Raw genomic sequence first — 21,059 nt, 5'->3', positions numbered from 1 at the left:
ACCATTTGAACACTCTCATAACAAATGAGAAAGTTTGGCTTTATTGGTCTTGCCTCACTAGAGCAGAACCCAAAACCTTCCCTAGCATTCTATGGAAGGGCATATAACCTAGCCTTCTTCAATTGGATCTCCCTTCCTATCTCCCTCCCTCCCTCCCTTTCTTTTCTTCTTTTTCTTTCTCTTCTTTTTTTTAAAGGTTCTTATTTATTGAGAGAGAGAGCAAGAGTTGGGGGGGCAGGGAGAGAGGGAGAAGTGGCTCCCCGCTGGGCAGGGAGCCTGATGCGGGGCTCAATCCTAGGACCCCGAGATCATGACTTGAGCTGAAGGCAGACGCTCAACCGACCAAGCCACCCAAGCACCCCAATCAGATGTTTCTTAATGAGATTTGTTTCAGATGCAGCAACTTAAGGAGACCCCATGAAGAACTCTTTGTTGCTCTTTTTGTGTGGGTGGGGACATTCTTTACACCTCTCCCCAGGGGCAGTCATTTCCCAGTGTCCTAGGTACAGAAGTGGTATCAATGAGCCATGGAGGCACAACACTTTCCTCTAGTGCCTTGTGTGGCAGTAGGATGATAATGGCTTCCTCTTTAGGTCAATTCTAAGGCATGGTTTTAGAAAGTGCATCTTGAAGCTTAGCCTTTTGGTTCGTGTCTTCCAACAATTCTGTGAGCTAACCAAAATTCTTTAAAGAAAATCTCATTTTCCTACTTAATCAAGTTAGTCAGTTTCTATTATTTGCAACCAAGATGCTGCAAACTATAACCAAATGGACCAAATCTGACCCATTACCTACTATTAAATGGTTTTTAAAAATTAAGAATACTTAGTACTCTTAACATGAAATGTTTATGAAATTCAACTTTTAGTGTTTATGAATAAAGTTGTATTGGAACACAACCACACGCATTTATTATCTATAGCTGCTTTAGAGCTAAAATGACGGAGTATTTGTGACAGAGATCGTATAGCCCAGAAAGCCTAAAATTTTCACTATCTGGCTCTTTAAAGTTTGACTCTTGGTTTGCAATTAAGAAACTTGATTAAAACATCTGGGTATAAAGTTCTTTCTTAAAAATCTTGTAGGCATTACTCCATTGTTTTACTGATGAACATTGCTTTGGAGAAATCTGAGAGCAGCCAGATTTTTTTTTCTCTGTCAAGATGGCTTATCGGTATGACTGCTCATTCAACATCTCTTCATCTATTTCTTGTACTCCAGCAAGATCCTGAGAAGCTGCTGCCAACCTGTATGCCATATCCATACTACTGCAAATGGGGTTTTACTTTTTGCCCCAAAAGGGGTGTAAAGTATATTTTAAGAAATACACTTTGTTGGTTTCTTCTACAATATTCACCACCAGCATCATCTCAGCCTCTTCCCTCTTTTAAGGCTACCTGGGTCATCCTGATAGCATTGGGCAGCTTTTCCTAGTGTGTTGGGGTCTGGGGATTCAGTTGTTTCCTAGTTTACAGAAGATGGACTATATATTTTTATTTTTCAGTTTCCTTATTTGGTTTTGAGCAACTTCACAGGAGAGAAAGGGGAGAATGCCTCCATCTTGTTGCTAGAAATCCTTTTTATTCTCTTGAAATTTTTCATATTCTTAAATCAAGTTGCTTACCTACTTTGGTTAAGTTCTGTGTCCTCATTTATAAGTGATATAATCACCCACTGTATGTGTACTGACCTCATATGGGTATGTGTCAAAATCTGTTTTATCTGTTGGGGCAGCAGCAGCAGCAGCAGAATAAAGTGAAGTCTTTGTCCTTACAAAGTAAGACAAGAGATGGTGGCTTGGTCCACAATAGTGGAACTGGAAGTAATTAAAAGTACTGAGTGAATTTGCTGATGGACTAATATTAAAGGGTAAGAGAAAAAAAAGAGACAAAGATAACACCAATATTTTTGGCGTGAGAAACCACCAGGATAGTTTTAAACATTATAAAATTTCAGAATACCTGGGAAAAGGGAAGATCCAAGTACCTTCTCAAGAAAAAAGAGATCATGTGCCAAGAATAAAAATCATAATGGCCTTGGATTTCTAAACAGAAACACTGAAAACTAAAACAATCAAGCAACATCTATTTTTAGTTTTATAAACTAAAATTCTATGCTCAAACTATCAATCCAGGGGTAAGGTCTGCCTTATGAACTCTTTCTCAGGAAGCTACTAGAAGATGGGTTCTACCAAAAGGAGGCAGTGAAACAAGAAAGAGGAAGGCATAGAAGTCAGGAAATGGGACAGAAAATGGGAGTCCCAAAATAACAGCTGTGTAGTTCAGACTTGAAAATGCTCGAGAAACCCAGGAGAGAGGTCTCTAAGAAGTTAAAATAGACTATTTGTTTGCATGTTCTGAGAGGAGACATAGACTTGCAATTGAGCCTCAGGGCCAAATTAGTGGTAGATACAGAGAAAGCTAAGTAGTTGAAAAACAATTAATTATTAACTCTAAGGAAAACAAAAAGTCCTGTACAAGAAAGGAAATGAGTAATACTCAATAGTCATAATAATGCTGAGGCTAAATATAGATTTAATATATAAGATCATGATATATATGGGGCGCCTGAGTCAGTCACTAAGCGTCTGCCTTCAGCTCAGGTCATGATCTGGATCGAGCACCACACTGGGCTCTCTTCTCAGCTGGAAGCCTACTTCTCCCTCTCCCACTCTACCTGCTTGTGTTCCCTCTCTCACTGTCTGTCAAATAAATAAATAAAATCTTTAAAAGAAAATGATGACATATAACTAAATTGGAATAAAATGGGAAAGTGTGTGTGTGTGTGTATGTGTAACCATACAGAAGGGTTTAGGAGAAGAGCATTCTCACCTTCTCTGTAGTAAGTTAATGAGGCTACTTGGTTTTAATATAGCCTTGCACAGCTATTGAATTAAAACAAGTACATATTTAACTTTACTAGAACAAAAAGCATTTAAATTTTTTTTCAGTAGCTAAGATGTTAAATATGTCAATATAAAATATTTCCAATTTTTTTTGGAATTGAAAGTTGGTTTCAATTTATTTCTGAAAGAAATTCAGTATTTGTGTGTCAGAACTATTTAAACATTAAGATGTAACTTTGCAAATACTTACCCAGATGGATATTTAATATAAAAAAAAACTATGAAATATTTATAAGAATAAAAGAGGCCAAAAATAAAACTATGAAAAAATATATATCATTTAAAAATATAAACAATTTCTTTTCTTTTTTTTTTTTTTTTTTAAAGATTTTATTTATTTATTCGACAGAGACAGAGACAGCCAGCGAGAGAGGGAACACAAGCAGGGGGAGTGGGAGAGGAAGAAGCAGGCTCATAGTAGAGGAGCCTGATGTGGGGCTCGATCCCATAACGCCGGGATCACGCCCTGAGCCGAAGGCAGACGCTTAAGCGCTGTGCCACCCAGGAGCCCCTAAACAATTTATTTTTAATCTTTCAGAAGAGCTGTAAAAAATTAGCACCTGACTTTATCACTTCTTAAATTAACACTCTTTTCCTATTACATTACCTTTAGGACGTCATTTTCTAGAGAACGTGGGTTTTTTTTTTTTTTTTAATGTATTCTTTATTACAGAGATGGTTTTAAACTGCTAATAATCCCAGGAGGTGCTGGTTTGGTAGTCCTTTTACATAGTTTGAAGCTGGTAAACCTTTGGGCCTTTTTTTAAGAGGTAACCTTGGTCATTTAGTGATCCAATAAAATTTTCAAAATCAGCAACCTGGAATAAAATATCAAAAAACAGCCCATTAAGTAATATGCAAAAATATGATTTATAAAAGGAATCTCTCAAACAGAAATATACAATTCTCAAGTTTCTTGGGCAAATACATTTATTTGTATTTCCTCATAGAGAAAACTGCTCACATATGAGCTTTCAATTCTGAGATTCTATTCTAGTTGATTAGCTGAGCTGATAAAAAATAAAACTCCAGTATCCAGAGTATTTTTTTTTTAAGATTTTATTAATTTATTTGAGAGAGAGTGTGTGAGAGAGAGAGCACAAGCTGGGGGAGAGGCAGAGGGAAAGGTAGAAGCAGGTTCCCCGGTGAGCAGGGAGCCTGACGCAGGGCTCGATCCCAGGACCCTGGGATCATGACCTGAGATGAAGGCAGACGCTTAACCGAAGGAGCCACCCAGCCGTCCCCAGAGTATTTTTAATATTTGTTTTAGATTAGCTTCAAAACAAAAGTTAGACTCGCTTCAATTCTGAAATTAAGTGGGCAGTTTTCCATATAAACTTTTCTGTGCTTCAAGTTGTATTACATCCATTTTCACTAAAACTTTTAAGTAGGTAGAGCAGGTGGAATCATGTCTATTTAACAAATGAGGAAACTGAGATTCAAAGACGTTAAGATGACTTGCCCACAAGGGATTTAAAAAAAAAACATGGAAAGTGAGTCTTGCTATGTTTCTCCCAACTGTCAAGATACTGAAAAAGAGGTAGGTATGTGTTTTAGATAAAAACCTGTGTTTTTTTTAGAGCTCTGAGCAGCTCATTTCATAGCTTAAGTAAAGAAAATAAGCTTATATTTTGAAATAGTCCAAATCTTTTATTATTTTTTTCAATCTCCATTTTATTTTTTTATTTCAATTCCAGTAATAGTTAAGAGTGTTATATTCATTTCAGGTGTACAATATAGTGATTCAACAATTCCACATATTATTCAGTGCTCCTCCTAAGTGTACTTTTTTTAAAAAAAGATTTGTTTTTATTTTTTTCTACAGATTTACTTATCTATTTGAGAGAGGACGCACGTGTGATTGAGCACACATGGGGGGGAGGGACTTAGGGGTCCCTAAGGGGGGAGAGAGAAGCTTAAGCAGACTCCCTGCTGAGTGCAGAGCCCAACTTGGGGCTCAATCTCAACACCCTGAGATCATGGCCTGCATGCCCCACCCACTGAGCCAGCCAGGTATCCCTGATAAATACTTTTAATCCCCATCACCAATTTCACCCATCCCCTCCCCCCACCCTCCCTCTGGTAACCATCTGTTCTCTATAGTTAGGAGTCTGTTTTTGGTTTGTCTTTTTTTTGTTGTTGTTTGTTTTGTTTCTTAAATTCCACATATGAGTGAAATCATATGGTATTTGTCTTTATCTGACTGACTTATTTTGCTTAGGATTATACTCTCTAGCTCCATCCATGTTGTTGCAAATGGCAACATTTCATTCTTTTTTTATGGCTGAGTAATATTCCTTTGTGTGTGTGTGTATACACTGCATCTTCTTTATCCATTCATCTGTTGATGGACACTTAGGTTGCTTCCATAATTTGGCTATTATAAATATTGCTACAATAAACACAGGGGTGCATATATCACTTTGAATTAGTGTTTTTGTATTCTTTGGGTAGGTGCACAGTAATATGATTGCTGGATCATAGGGTAATTCTATTTTTAATTTTTTGAGGAACTTTTGTACCGTTTTCCACAGTCATCCAAATCTTTTGATATTTAAAAGTGCTATACTTAATAAAGACCTCATGAGATTGTCGTAAAAAAGATTAAGTATTTGGTTTATCATACCTGAATGTTTAGCTCTTTGGCAATCTGCCGAAGTTGTTGAAATTGAAATAAATTATTGTAAGTTCTTTCAGCAATGTTGTTGAGAGCAGAAATAAATCTTTTTGCTGTTGACCTGTTGCTCATTCCAGAACCGTGCTGGGATCGCTCAAAATCTAGGTTCCCAAATTCATCAGAATAAGTTCCTAGCATGCTTAATAAAAGGAGAGAAAAACAAAGTTACCCAGTGTGGCATGGCTATAAAATTTTTGTCCCAGGTTATAAGAAGAAAAATGTGTAACCAACCATGAGGTTCATGTAGCAAAGATTTAAACATGTACTGATTGAATGGCCACTATGAAATTCATGATGGTATGAACTATGTGGAGATAAAAACATTTTTGGACACAGTTATCACTTGTAAGAAACTTGTGCATTTGAGAAGAGAAAAGCATAAGAATACAGGGTTGATAAACTATGATATAAATACCTGGAACATTCTTTTTGATTCATGAAAAAAAGAAATTCTAAACATACTAAATTTAGGCTTTAGAAGATAAAGATATGTTCCTAGCTCCTAGTGCAACATCTGACAAATGAAAGATGTTTAAAAATACTGGGGGAATGAACTAGAAGGGTTTTTGCTGACTTGCAGTAATGACGGTTAGATATGAAAGGATCCACCTATTATTTCCATTTCTCTGCTGCTTCCTCTTATTTTCACAGTATCATTAAAGAAAGAGATATGTACTTTATAGATTTTAGCCAGAAGTCTGAAAACACCAGAGATACAGTTAGCCATCATCTATAATACAGTTCTATGGCTGATTCCCCGCCTCTACAATGGAACAGATATAATTTCACAGCATGGCTTACAGGCAAAGATGTCATTTAAATCAGGAATTGGTTAATCAAATATAAATTGGTCACCTGCTAGGCAGTAGACTTGTAGTGGTGAATAAAACAGATGTAATTCCTGCCCTTAAGGAGCTTATAGCAATGAGTTTACAGGGTTACTAAAAGCATAGCTTCATTTTGTTCCCTGAATAAGAGCCTACATGAAAGAGAAAGTTACAAATAGGAGTCATCCAAATAAGACTATAATAAAAGTAAACATAATATAATTAATGTAAAAAGATATAATGAACGAGAGCTTATTTCTCATAAGATACTTTTCAAAAATGCTCTAAGCTACTATGTTAATTATTAACAACTTATGTTCACCTTAATTATATTTAATCACCATATGCTATCCCATTTAGTCCCACAATCCTCTGATTTAGGGACTATTCTTATTCCCATTTTATGAAAGAACAAAGTCTAATAAGGTAAGTGACTTGCCAAAGGTTACACAGCAAATGAGTGCATATCTGGGATTTGAATCTGAGCTATACGGCTTCAGACGTGAAGATTTATAAATATCTAAGCCACTTTCTGGAAAGAGAAAAAACTCAATTATCTTTCATCTTTGAAGGTGGCTCTATTCTCCTGTACTTCCTAGTACATTTTTAATTTTAAAGATAACTTATGCTAACTTCTACCCATAAACATTTAGTTTTTATAGCTATGTGCTTTGATAACTATGATGAACTGTATCACAGCTTAGATTTTTCTTATTTTGGCTTCTGCTTCTGAGTTAAAATGTAATTTTACAGGTTCAAAAACACATTAAGGGCAAACATTCAAAAACTTAAGACAGGGAATCTCTGAAATAGAAAAGCTAATGAATGAAAAGTGATTACTATGGTCAACTTTACTATCAATGCAGTACATTTACTGAGGGCATACTGTGTGCTAGGTATGACCCTGGATCCTAGAAGTACACTGGTAAATATAACAGATAAGGTCCCTTCTCTTATAGAGTACAGACTAAGGTTAGAAAGCATGGTAAGAATAACAAAATGGATAATTCACAATCTAGTCTCAGCGTGTTTAACTGGGTCTTGAAATATACTATGGAAGTAACAATAGTTAATTCCAATCACTAGGAATCAGCCTATTCTCGTTATCTGAAAATTTTTATGAAAGCCAGTAAGGCACACTCAATTCACGGAAACAAAGTGGTAATCTCATGTAGGTACTGTTTATAGTTAATGATGAGCTATCTTTTTTCAGAAGCCCAGAAGTAAACTGACAGCCTAAAGCTAATTCAGAGTTACCAGCAGGGCAATTTTGAGAAGCAATAAAAACAAATACAAAGTTCTACAAGAAATGCTAAAGAGTTCCTCTTGGATGGAAAAGTACATGTAAACACTGTCCGACATGAAGATTCAGACACACAGAACTAATTATAAATGAGAAATATACCATTTTTATTGAAAAGTTTTAAAGAGTAATTTATCTTAAGTGCAGTGCTCAGATATGAGAACAAATCAGACCAGTGGACTTACTGTGGAGAAATACCAGATGGCTGCTTGAGGCAATGTCTGGCATCTAACACCTACAGAAACTAAGGAAGGGTAAAGCCTCAAAAGTAGAATGTTACAGGTAAGAGAGTGTGACAGGTAGTTTGATCCCTGATTTGCTCGATAGCCACAAGTCTATGAAGTAGAAGCACATGACACTGGTCAGTACAGCCAGGCACCAGAAGGCCCAAAGGGTGAGAGATCATTAAATGGAAAAGGAAATGTTAGCTCCAACTCCCCACGTGGAGAGTTTAAGAGCAAGATGCTCAGAAAGACTGTAAACAAAGAGGCAACTTTTGGTCACTAAACAAGAAGTCCGTACTGTTGGTCATTGTTTTTAATTGGGGAAAAAAAGTTAGAACCCAGATTTTCTGGAATTTTTGTTAGATTCACTGACTTAGTTTTCTAGTGAAAAAAGGATCTCTGTTAGGGCAATCTCTAGGTTTCTAATTGGTCTGGTCTACCAGAAGTCAGGCAGATAACTGGTATTTGTGGCCATTCCTTTATGTCACGTGCTAGTACACTGAACCTCTGGCAGCACGTTGTAGGAGACAGTCTAGTAATTCCTGGACTACCTGGTTGCTTACAAATGGCAACTGGAGAGTCTCCAACACAATGAAGTCAACTGGAGAGGGAATGAAGCCAGCTTGGTAAAAATTTTATCTCTTAAGACTCCTCAGACCCTAGTACTGAATCATGTAAAAGAGAAAATGGACAGTCCAAGCACTGTGTAATATTAAACCAAGACAAGAGACAAAAGATAATATGTTAGGAATTGGTCAAAAGGGTTAGTAGTCATTAAGTGCTAATGATTTTACCCATTACGAGGTTGTTGCTTTTGAGCGTTCTCAAAATAGGTGTTTTTGAATTGATTTTAGAACTACGTGAATGTATTATCCATTCAAAAAAATTTTTAATATAAAGATTATCTACACAAATTTTTTTAAAAAAGATTTTATTTATTTATTTGACAGAGAGAGACAGCCAGTGAGAGAGGGAACACAAGCAGGGGGGTGGGAGAGGAAGAAGCAGGCTCCTAGTGGAGAAGCCTGATGTTGGGCTCCATCCCAGAATGCTGGGATCACGCCCTGAGCTGAAGGCAGATGCTTAACGACTGCGCCACCCAGGCGCCCCTCTACACAAATATTTTAAACCAAGAAAGTATAGTTTGTTCAGAGAATCAAACAAGCTATGTAAAAATAATTTTGCTTGGCCTTAATATATAATTTGAGATGAAAAGATGACTGATATTTCACTTAAAACAGCATTTAAAATTTAATCGTACCTGTATTTCATAACTTCAACTATATCCTCAGCATCCTCTTTGGTCGCTTCCTCTCTTAATTCCAACCTTGCTCGGGCCTTTGAAAGAAAACAAGTATTTTTAGAGAACAAAAGTAAGTACATTTACATTGTTTGAGCAGGGTATAATATGTTGAAGCTTATTTCATTTATTCATTTCACACAAAAACTGATTTTGGGGGGAGGGAGACTGTAATATGGAAAGTCAGAATAAAATTATCTGAAAACTTAAGTATGCAAACACTCATTTAAAATATGGATGAAAACCTATTTGTATCTACTAACATATATCTTTTGGAATGTTCATTTCAGAAAATTTGATTATGAAATACACTTGGTTTTTCCTTGCCTTTTACTTTCAGGAAATCATGTCTAACCAATTTTTTAAAACAACATAGAAGGATAATCTGATTTTAAATGCAAAAAGCCCAAACTCTAGCTAATTTCAATTGCCAGAGTTCTCTTAGCATTCCAAACCTGTGAATAAATATTATTGCTATTAGAAAAATAGGTACAATCCTTATGGGCCTGTCGTGTATCAAATCAAATACTGACACATTCCATGTTTCCATATATTCAACTTAGAATCTCAGAATCCTTAATTAACCTAACCACTTGTCACACTCCAGGAGTCTTAAATGTCAATTAAGGGCGGGGGAGTTGAATGGTATGTAACTGGTCCTGTGCCTACAAAGAAGTGGATATACTTTGATTAGTTATGATACAGATATGACCAAACATTTTTTTAAAAATTTTATACATCCGGGGCACCTGGGTGGCACAGCGGTTAAGCGTCTGCCTTCGGCTCAGGGCGTGATCCCGGCGTTATGGGATCGAGCCCCACATCAGGCTCCTCCGCTAGGAGCCTGCTTCTTCCTCTCCCACTCCCCCTGCTTGTGTTCCCTCTCTCGCTGGCTGTCTCTATCTCTGTTGAATAGATAAATAAAATCTTTAAAAAAAAAAAATTTTATACATCCATTTCTAATGTCTCTCAGTTGGAAGAAAAATTGAGTTAATTATGCAGGAAATTGAGAGAAATCATATCACCTCTTGCCCCATTTTTAAGTCAGAAAACATGAACTTAAAATAAACCTCTGTTAGACGAATCAGAGATTCCAGCTGTCTAGTGGTGATGGGTGAGCTATTTAACCGCTGGCTCTGTTTCCGAAGCTCAAGGTAAAAATCTTGAAGGATCTGAGCAGCTTCTGTGGATAGCCTCGGATAGACATACTGCCGAGCGTAACCAATGTACTTTCTCAATAGCTGGTGGGGAATTAGATCTATTGTTTCTCCAGGAACTACCTAAAGCATGATAAAAAGGTCCAAGATTATAAGGATAGCAAATAAAATCTTTCTGTTAAAATAACTTGTTGAGACACATAAAAAATTCTAAAAGACTTTCCAAATAAGCCAAACACTGTAGTTCCAGCTCTGAGTATAGCTGGCTTAGATGATTTCAAATGAAGTTTACATAAACCCTACTATTGTAATATAAAAGGTTTTGGCAGGAAAGCGATATACCACTGCTCTACAATAAGCAACACCCCAAACTCTGACATTCAAACAGAACCGAAATGAATGATTAAGAAAGAGAAGCCTACCTTTAATCTTTCTGATAAAGGTTTATCAGACACCACTTCAAGTATGGACGTATTTGAATCCTGACTATTCGTGCGAGCTATGGTAGCACTACTGACAGCTCTCTGTTTTCCCGCTCTTATTGCAATCACATGTTCAGAGAGTAAGTGATCGTGATCCTCATCTGGGGTGTCTAACAGGATAAAGACCAAATCAAATCGGGATAGCAGGGCGCTCCCCATTCTAAGAGGCATAAAAGAAAGAAAAAAACAATGATTGGAATCAAAACAGAAAACTGTTTACTAACTTGTTTACTATTCAATTTCCATGTACAACTTTAAAAAAATAAACTAATTTAGGTTAAAGAAACAAGCAATAGCTTTTGGATTTGATATATGCACCAACTCTGGAGAGACACCAGGCCATACACCCTTCAACATGTAAATAAGCCACGTATGTACCTACCACCTTTGGTAGGTTGAGGATAAGGCCCCTTCTCACACAATCTCTTTTTTAAAATTATTTATTTATTTATTTATTTATTTATTTATTTATTTATTTATTTGCCAGAGAGAGAGAGACAGAGAGAGCACAAGCAGGGGAAGCTGCAAGCAGAGGGAGAAGCAGGCTCCCTGCTGAGCAAGGAGCCCAATGCGGGACTCGATCCCAGGACCCCAGGATCATGACCTGAGCCAAAGGCAGACATTTAACCGACTGAGCCATCCAGGCGTCCCACAATCTCTGTTTTCTGTATTAATATTCTGTCTTTCCCTCTCCCCTCCCCCATTTCCCTCTCTTCCTCTCTTAAAGAAAAAAGTCTTTATTATCATTATAATAAAAATGCTCTGTTCTACTTTGTCATCTTCCCTGATCCCACCAATCAGATAATCCTTCTATTTGAGAAAAGAAAACTAAAATCCAGAGTGATTAAAGAATTTGGCCAAGGCCCCAAAGCAGGTTTGGGTACCTCTAAACACCAGAATCCAAGTCCTTGTTCAATAGGATCTTTCTGATTTTTCCAATATAGCACGTTTTCACTTTACTAAGAAAAACGAATAGATTGACTTTTTTGGTGGTGGTGGTACAGGATCTCCAAGAAGAACTGTGTATTTTGCTATGTATCATTTCCATAGTAAAGGTACACATTATCATCAAACATTAGAAAATTTGGTTTTTTTCTCTAGAATTTAAGTTTCCAATTTTTCACATGAGGCATTCTTTTGTTTTTTCCTCACTTTTGCATCATTTCAGTCTATTTCCCCTTTCCTATACCTTTTTTCCAACGTATATAGAACAAATGAGAAGAGAGAGCATACACACAAATACAAACTTTGTTTCTGGAAGTGGGATCACACCCTGTCGATGAGAACATAATGTGCTCTTTCAACAGTAAAGCACAGAGCTATCAGCACACACAGCAACTTCCAGTTTTGTAATTGCTACCTTCCACCGCACAACCTTGCCATAGTTTAACCACATCCTTAGCAAAGGGCATTTTAAGTTATTTCCAATTTTTGGTTGTGATAATGCCATCATACCCAACCTGTAAATATACCTCTGTGCACTTGTGTGACTATTTCTGTGGGTATGATTCCTGAAAGTAGACCTGGCTAAAAACAAATTGAATGTACGTTTCAAATATTGATAAACAGGGGCACCTGGGTGGCTCATTCGGTTAAGCGTCTGACTCTTGATTTTAGCTCAGGTCATGATCTCAGGGTTGTAAAATCAAGCCCTGAGTCAGGCTCCGCACTGGCTGTGGAGCCCACTTGAGATCTCTCTTTCCCTGCCCCCTGTACCCCCCACCACTTGCTCGTGCTCATTCTCTCAAAAAAAAATAGTGATAAACATGCCAGTTGTCCTTCAGTATGCTAACTTGAATGTGAGAATCCATTTCCCCAACCCTTTGCCAGTAATGATTATTAATATTTAAAATGTTTGCCAATCTAATAGCTATCAATAATGATACTTCACTGTTTTAATTTGTAATGCTCAAACATGTTTTTGTACATTTACTGGAACTTACCATTTCTGTGAACTATTATGTCCTCAGTTATCTTTTTCTCATTGGTTTATAAGGATTCAATATATTAAAGGTATAAATATGGGAAGAGACTTACTTTAAATTCTCAGAAACTGTTTTGGCTTTATTGTAGTGGCCTCCAACTGGATTTGCAGCAGCAATAATGGATGTTCTTGCAGGGAGGCTACAAACCATGCCGGCCTTAGCAAGACTAATACTTTGCTGTTCCATAGCTTCTAACAAGGCTTGATGTTGATTCCCCATCTTATCAAATTCATCTATCCCACAAATACCTACAATCACAGTAAAATAATACAGACAAAAAGCTTTCTCTGGTCAAGTTCCAAATCTTACAGGATGGAAACTGTTTCACAATAAAGAATTATTTGTAATTGTTTCCAGCAGTTAAAATTATAAAATGTCATACGGTTGAGAATTTGTGCTTATTTTACAGCAAATAAAACACTTGTCTTAATTAACTTTAATGTAGTATTTTCTTCATTCAGCATTTTCCATAGGCAAGGCACTGTGGTGTGAGGGCTATAAAAATGAAGATATGAGAGTGACCCTCAAAAAGCTCAAAGACGTACATTCAAACAAGTGAGATAAGATATATACATATTCAAAAGATAGTATATTTCAACAACTACAAGAGTTAGGCATAATTATATAAGATCAGTTTTCTGGGTAAGGAGAGGACATATGAGCAAAAACTTCAAGGTGGAAAGGGACCAAACCTTGCAGACCTATCTGGGGTAAGGGAAGCATGAATACAAAAGCCTAATGCAGGAATGGAATGTGCCTGGAGTGCTGGTGGTGTCCCAGGTATAGCAAGAAGGCCATTGTAGCTGGAGAATAAGAGGAGAGTAGTAGATAATGCGGCAAAAGAGGTGATTAAAAGGCCAGAATGTGAATAGCCCTGAACCACTGGCAAGCCTTGAGCTTTCACTCAGAGTGCGATAGGGAGCCACTGGAGGGTTCTGAGGAGAATAACTTGATCTGAGTTTTAACGAGATTGCTCTGCCTTGTTAAAAGAACAGGAAGGGCAAGGGTGGTCACAGGTGTTCCAACTATGAGATCACACTAATAATCCATGTAAGAGATGACAGCAGCACTGGAGAAGAGGCTGGATGCTGGGTATATATGCAAAGTAGAGCCCATAATATTTGTTGATAGACTAGATATGGGGTATAAGCAAAAGTCAAGGATGACTGTACATTTTCTGATTTGAGCAAAGAGAAGGATGGAATTATCACTGAGATGGGAAAGGCTATAAGAACGGGTTTAAAGGGGAACATCAGGATTTCAGTTTAGGACATGTTAAGTTTGAAGAAGTTATGGAAATACTGCAATAACAGGCAATAAGAAATATATGCCTAGAGTATAAGGAAGAAGAGATACAAATTTGGAAATTTTCAGCAAATAGGTAGGCAAAGCCATGGGACTAGCTAAGATCATCAAGAAGGTAAGCATAGACTAAGAAGAAAAAGGTACATAAACAAAGCATCTGAAGGTGCCAACCAGTTAAAGTTGGGGAGATAAAGAACAAGACTGAGAAGGAACAGTCAATGAAATAAAAAGAAAACCAGAAGAGTGTAATGTCCTGGAAACCAAGGAGGTAAAGTATCAAGGAAGTGGGCGCTGAGAGGATCTGGACTCAGAAATGTGGAGGTCACTGGCAAACAAAGGAATGAGCGACCCTGACTGGAATCTGGGCACTGCCTGACACATGCATAGGAACATCTTTTTCTATAGGGTTAAAGCATCACCAAGAGAAACTTAAGTAGCAAAGCTTAATTAGAGATCCCTTCTTGCTGAGCCCTGCAACTGGATTTCTTACAAACTATCAGTCAAATCCTGAAAAACATCCAATGAAATGGGTTAAAATACAGCAAAACTTCTAATTATAAAGTAATAGCTCTAAATTCTTAAGTCCTCTGAGAGTAAAAGGATAATATTCACCTTATTTTCAGCTCCAAGGCATCTAGAATTCTTCTGGGCTAAGTAATAGTAATGTATTCAGCAAGTATTTGCTGTGCACCTATGTACTGGGCAATGTGAATATGGCAGTTAACAGGACGACCAAATCCCCCCACTTAATGTAAAGTTTTAAAACAGTCTTTAAACAAATGATCACAAATGTGATGGTGGTTGTGAAATGGGAAGTGAAAGAAGCAATCTATACCTGTTTGACTTGACTGATTTTTATATGTAATTGTGTCTATTGCAAGATTCTGAAAATGAGTGACAGTAAGTACCAGTTTCAATTCTGCAGTTTAACTCTATTTCCAGTTATTTTTTCTGGCACTCGTTCTCCACTCACTAATGCCTCTTGAACAGAATGTAAAGAAATTAATTGGAAAGGAAAAGGCTTAAAAAAAAAAAAACCCCAAAGCTCCAGAATTACTAATTATTTAAACCTGGAATAATGCATTTAAAACCCTTGGCTCAATTTAAAAATAGAAGCTGTAATATTAGGGAAGTTAAATGATGCGAACATGGAGAGTTTAGTCTCTTACCTTGATCACCAAGTACAAGAGCACCGGCTTCCAAAGCAAAATCTCCAGAGGAACTATCTTTTGAAAGAGTTACAGTCAAACCGGAAGTGGTTGTGGTATTACCACAAACATACACACCACGTGGAGCAACGTTGCATACTGCCTAAGGAAGCAAAAGGTTTAAAAGAATCAGCCGGGGGTGTCTGGGTGGTGCAGTTGAGCGTTGGACTCTTGGTTTCGGCTCAGGTTGTGATCTCAGGGTCGTGAGACTAAGCCCTGTGTCAGGCTGGGCGTTGGGCATGGAGTCTGCTCGGGATTCTCTCTCCATCTCCCTTTGGCCCTCACCCACCACGTGCTCTCCCTCTCTCAAATAAATCTTTTAAAAATTAAAAAAAAAAAAGAATCAGACAAAATAAAAGGGAAAAAATAGCTAATAGTGACTGCTCACAAATGTCAGCTATATGCCAAGTATTCTTCTAATAGCTTTACTGTACAATCTTTACTACCATAGTTGATAAGAAGATATTATTACATCCCCATTTTGTGACATAGAAAACCAAGGCCTGCAGAGAGTAATTCACATTGCTATGAAGGTGTGAAGTGAGGATTCAGTTAAACCCAGGCAGCCTGCCTCTGATGTCTGTGGTCATGTGAACACTACACAGTTTCACTTTATGCTTCATTTTCAAGTTTAAACAGAAAAAACATGAGGGCCAATTTTAATTTCAAAGGCTTCAATGCTTCTTTATACAGCAGGTAATAAAACGGCTCAATAATACTGACTTTGTGAGTAAACAAGCTATAGCAGGTCAGAAAAGTGGTTAAATAGTGCAAGAATTAAAAGCATGGACCTCCAGAATCAGGCAGACCTGTTTAAATCTTGGCTTTACCATGCACTGGCTACGCTACTTTCAGATCTCTCTGAGCCTTACCTGGGGTGAGGCCTTATGTTTTATCACCTACATCCCTGAGGAGTAAGTGAGATCACGTATGTAAAGCACTTAATCTGGCACCTGGCACACATGCCCAATGCAAGACCATTGTGTATGCTGTGCACTGCACAACCACAGGAGACAGTTCTCATGCTGCTATGTTGATAATGCACGCTGGACATGCGCAGTGCCCAACCCAAGTGACCCCACGGTGTCAAGCTTATAAACAGTAGCTATCATTATTTTTGTTATTTGTAATTCCTTATTTGCCTAGGAGGAGGATGATGGCTTACAATAAAATGGTCAGAGGAAAACAGGATTAAAAATGTAACAATTCATAACTGCTCGTGTTAGCCTAATTTTTAAAAACTCTGGTTTAGCAGGGCTCGAAGACTTACATACAATACACTCCACTGTTTACAACATTTAATTTCCACTAATATTACAGTTTCTATTTTAAAATTAAATTAAATGGCATCATTCCAGGTCTAAAAAACATGAAAAATTGCCAATGTCATTTCTTGGTATTAAATTTTTTCAGTACCATTAAATGTATTTTGAAACCATTATCTGCCAAGATTTCTTTCTTAAATTAAAAAAGAGTAAGAGAGGGTTTTCTGCGTGGCTCAGTCGGTTGATTGTCTGGCTCTTGATTCTGGCTTGGGTCATGATCTCAGGGGTCATGGGTCTGCACTTGGAGGGGAGTCTGCTTGGGATTCTCTTTCTCCCTCTCCCTCTAACCCTCCTCCCTGTGCTAGCAGGTGTACTGGTGCACTCTCCTCTCTCAAATAAATAAACTTTTTAAAAAAATCTCATTTATTTATTTGAAAGAATGAGTGAGAGAAAGCATGAGTAGGGGGAGGGGCAGAGGGAGAAGGAGAAGCAGACTCCCTGCTGAACAGGGACCCGATGTGAGGCTTGATCTCCAGACCAAGATCATGACCTGAGCCGAAGGCAGACACTTAACTGACTGAGCCACCCAGGCACCCCTAAATATATAAATCTTAAAAAAAAAAAAAAAAGGAGTAAGAGAAAAATGGAAGTTTTATATACCATAAGCAAAATGTATAAATTGTAAGATTTACTTGTATAGATAATCAGAAGGTTAAATATAGATAATGTGAAGGTTAAACCAGGCTTCTACCTATAGTACACTAATTCAAAAGTCACACACATATACGATATAAAAGAAAAGAAAGCTGTAACAATTCAGGTCCCCACGTGTACCTTTTACAGGTGCAGTCTGGCTAGGTATTCTGTTTTCATTTTTATCATCAACTGTTTCCCCTACAACTGGGTGCTCTGTGCCTCAGCTGTCAGGCTTATAGCAAGGGCTCCGAATAGAATTAAAAAAAAAGAAAAAAAGAAAAAGTAGGCCCTGTTGGTCCAAAGGAACATGGAAACACAGATGAAATGTCAGATCAGGAATTAAAATGATGACTGGTTTAACAATGAAGCCTAGGGAATAAATAATGACTCTGACATGAAGGACAGTGGGTTTATAATGCAATGATGAGGTCAGAGCGGTTCTCAATCCTGGCGGCACAGCACACTCACCTGTGGAAGGTTATCCACACACAGACACTGGAACCCTAATCCAGAGGCTTTTAATTCAGTTGGACTAGGGCAGGCCCCAGGATTTGCAAAGAGTTCCAAAGATGACTGGGATACGCGGCCAGAGTTCCAACCCCTGAACAAAGATTCAGTAGCCACAGGACAACAACTTCCAAAGAGACCCCCGGTCTGGTTAAATTTTCTACACTGGGGGTGGGAGTGGTGGTAAGGAATGGGCATTCTCAGAAAGGACATTATGACTGACTTACCAGGTGTCACTCCAAGGCAACAACAAGTATTCCAACAAGCAGAACCTTCTAGGGCCATCATAAGCCCTGGCAGGGAGAACCACTAGGCTCTGACCGGCAGAGGCAGAATCTCCTTGGGCACCAACAAGAAGTTGGTCACAGAAGGTGCCTTGCTTTAAACTCCGAGAGAAGCAGTGGAGATGCATACAGAACAGATCTCTTACCTTTATCAGACTGTTCCTAAAGCTCAATACAGTGTTTATGGAGTCGTGTGAAGAAAGAATGCATGACCCTGCTTCCCTGCTTTTTACCTCCTCCAGTTATTCTGTTCATGGGTGAAGTCACAACAAAAAAGACTAACAAAGCTGATACCAAAAAAAGAGGGGGTTAGAGAAATGGTTAACATTTCACAATAGTTGACATCTCAACAGACCACCATGTCTGCACAGCCTGTGTAATAGAAACTGGCGCTATGTAAAGATGGCCAGACAGAAGTGACACATTACTCACACAAACCCCAATTCACTTTTACCACCAGACCAACTATATCCTCTGGAACACAAATACTACACGCTTTGAGAAAATTCACTTGTGAATCAGTCATACGTTTCATCAGGAATACATCAAATACTAGATGAATGATTTCCTACCTGTAGCATCTGACTCTTTCCCAGACCTGGATCTCCAACAACAAGGACATGTGGATCTCCTCGAATCGGAATTCTGTTTTTGTCATCTGCATATTTTTGGCTTCCTCCAAAGAGTGCTAATGCCAAACCTGCTTTAACAAGCTCAAGTGTGAAAGAAGGGGGGGGGGAGAAAAACCTCAAAACTGAGACAGACATAAAGATGACCAGCGAAAAAGGGATGCTTCTCCTTCTATGTTTATATTTACCTGAGAATTTTTTTAAAAGTATGATTGAACTTTAGTTCTTTACCCTAAGAAAATTAACTTAAAATATAAACTTCCATAATGTAAATGATTAAAAAGCAAAAACTAGGAAGCATATAAAATCAAAGAAGTATTTTTAAAGTCACTGAGTAAAGACCTACCTTGGAAGGCATACATCTACTCCACAAAACTGGGAAATACTTGGTAGCTTCCGCTTTAACACTTAGTGTCCAAAGTCACTTTAAAGGTACCTCATTCCTATTAGCTCAAATTAGTAAGCAGCTTGTTCACAAAAGGAGCTGTAGTTTGCCTTTCACATCATTCATTTATGGAGAATGATGACATATTAAAATACTAATAACTGGCTAACAAAAATTAGCTATTTTTTGCCAACTTTATATATTTTTGGATAAAGATGAAGTACTTACTTCATGACCAAAAATGACAGGACAAAGTGAGCTGAAAAACAAAATACAACTTATAAGTCCTTATTTATGCTTCATTAATCCATTAGAAGATCTACTTTACAACTTGCTTAACTTGCTTTATTTAGCATCAAAAAAAAAGAAAAAGGGGCGCCTGGGTGGCACAGCGGTTAAGCGTCTGCCTTCGGCTCAGGGCGTGATCCCGGCGTTCTGGGATCGAGCCCCACATCAGGCTCCTCCGCTGGGAGCCTGCTTCTTCCTCTCCCACTCCCCCTGCTTGTGTTCCCTCTCTCGCTGGCTGTCTCTATCTCTGTCAAATAAATAAATAAAATCTTAAAAAAAAAAAAAAAGAAAAAGACAAACATAAAATTTACGTCCCTCAAACTCAAGACATTTTATTCTAACAGTAAGTTCCTTAAAATTCTTGGTTAATTCATAAAGGAAAGAATGTTTTAAAAATTGTGCCTATGTAAGGGAGATGGAATACTTGCAAAGCATTTTATTTATTTTTTTGAGCGAGCGAGCGAGAGCAGGGGCAGGGAGGGGCAGAAAAGAGGGAGAGGGAATCTTAAGCAGTCTCCACACCCAACGTGGGCTTGATCTCAGGACCTGAGATTATGACCTGAGACAAAATCCAATCGGACGCTTAACCGATTGAGCCACCCAGGTGCCCCTTTGCAAAGCATTTTAAAGTAACTAAATATACTGTGGATCTATCACCAGCCTTTAAAATACCTCATAATCATGGTCTTCTACTTTAGGATACAGAACTATACTGTATATTTCATGAACACATATCTTTGTGTAGCCAAATCACTGGAAAGAGTGTAGCAGGTGAACTGAGTAAATAATATTTTAAGATGAGATAAAATGTCATTTCTTCAGCTCAATTCAAGGGATCAGAATAAGACCATATATGAATACAAGTGAATATATTTACATTTATCAGTTGTAAAAACAAAGATCAAGCAAAAAAAGCCAGGTGGAAGAGATGTAACCGATGTAAATCATTATCCCTTTTAATACATGTAAACACAGAAGATGGTGTCCTGACACATCCCCTTGGTACCACTGTTAAGCATGCTCCCACATAATCACTGCTGGCTTCTGAACACACACCTGCACCTGTCTGCTGAAGGGCTTTCTCTGGCGGCAGAAGCATCAGCAATAGGCAGGCCGGGCAGGCTGAAAATACTGGGTTATATAATATTCGCAGGAGTAGTCCCAAATTTAGGCCTTTGGATGGGAAAATAGTGAGGCTAGTTCTACACAGTCTGGTATACCAGAGGCCTCAAGAGGATTAAGCCCCGGATGCTTGTAGTAACCTCTTCTTTAAGGGACCATACACTGATTACCATCCCTTCTCACTCCTCCATTCCCTAACCAGTATTTCTGGGGATCACCTCAAAAATAAATGCTTACCCAAATCGTTGCTTCTGAAGAAACCTAAACTAACACATAACCTTCCACTGTCTTCTCCATTATCCTTTCATGGTCCTCCACTTGTTAATCTAGCAAAGGTGGACAAACTTTTTCTTAAAAGGCCCGAACATAAATCTTTTCAGTTTTACTGTCTGGGTCACAACTACTCAACTTGTGCGAAAGCAATTATGTAGATGAATGGATGGCGCTGTGTTCCAATAAAATTTTATTTACAAAACCAGGCAGTCTGCCTAATATGCCACCCCCTGTGAG

General features: G+C 38.0%; 1 protein-coding gene and 1 long non-coding RNA gene across 8 annotated transcripts in view; one reads left to right on the top strand and one right to left on the bottom strand.

Annotated features, from left to right (window-relative positions):
• Window positions 1–21,059, top strand: part of LOC113258361 (uncharacterized) — a 44,439-nt gene that overhangs the window by 11,704 nt on the left and 11,676 nt on the right. For 2 of the 4 annotated variants that reach the window (XR_006409967.3, XR_003317200.4), the window contains one exon: window positions 12,949–13,277. The exons of the other annotated variants lie outside the window; for them this stretch is intronic. This is a non-coding gene — a long non-coding RNA (uncharacterized LOC113258361). Of the gene's footprint in view, window positions 1–12,948; window positions 13,278–21,059 lie in introns of those variants that run through there. 4 annotated transcript variants of the gene reach the window in all.
• Window positions 3,544–21,059, bottom strand: part of MCM8 (minichromosome maintenance 8 homologous recombination repair factor) — a 39,934-nt gene continuing 22,418 nt past the window's right edge. For all 4 annotated transcript variants that reach the window (XM_044385695.3, XM_044385694.3, XM_026503043.4 and 1 more), the window contains 9 exons: window positions 19,368–19,398; window positions 18,698–18,838; window positions 15,335–15,476; window positions 12,913–13,108; window positions 10,816–11,035; window positions 10,307–10,516; window positions 9,198–9,274; window positions 5,532–5,721; window positions 3,544–3,723 (listed from right to left, as the gene is read on the bottom strand). In XM_044385695.3, coding sequence (XP_044241630.2) covers window positions 3,631–3,723; window positions 5,532–5,721; window positions 9,198–9,274; window positions 10,307–10,516; window positions 10,816–11,035; window positions 12,913–13,108; window positions 15,335–15,476; window positions 18,698–18,838; window positions 19,368–19,398 — 1,300 coding nt within the window. In that variant the 3' untranslated portion in view covers window positions 3,544–3,630. The remainder of the gene's footprint in view (window positions 3,724–5,531; window positions 5,722–9,197; window positions 9,275–10,306; window positions 10,517–10,815; window positions 11,036–12,912; window positions 13,109–15,334; window positions 15,477–18,697; window positions 18,839–19,367; window positions 19,399–21,059) is intronic.

The sequence above is a fragment of the Ursus arctos genome, unplaced genomic scaffold (assembly GCF_023065955.2).
Source record: "Ursus arctos isolate Adak ecotype North America unplaced genomic scaffold, UrsArc2.0 scaffold_16, whole genome shotgun sequence".
Lineage (NCBI taxonomy): Eukaryota > Metazoa > Chordata > Mammalia > Carnivora > Ursidae > Ursus > Ursus arctos.
The sequence above is the reverse complement of the archived record's forward strand: the minus strand, read 5'-3'. Positions and strand labels throughout refer to the sequence as shown.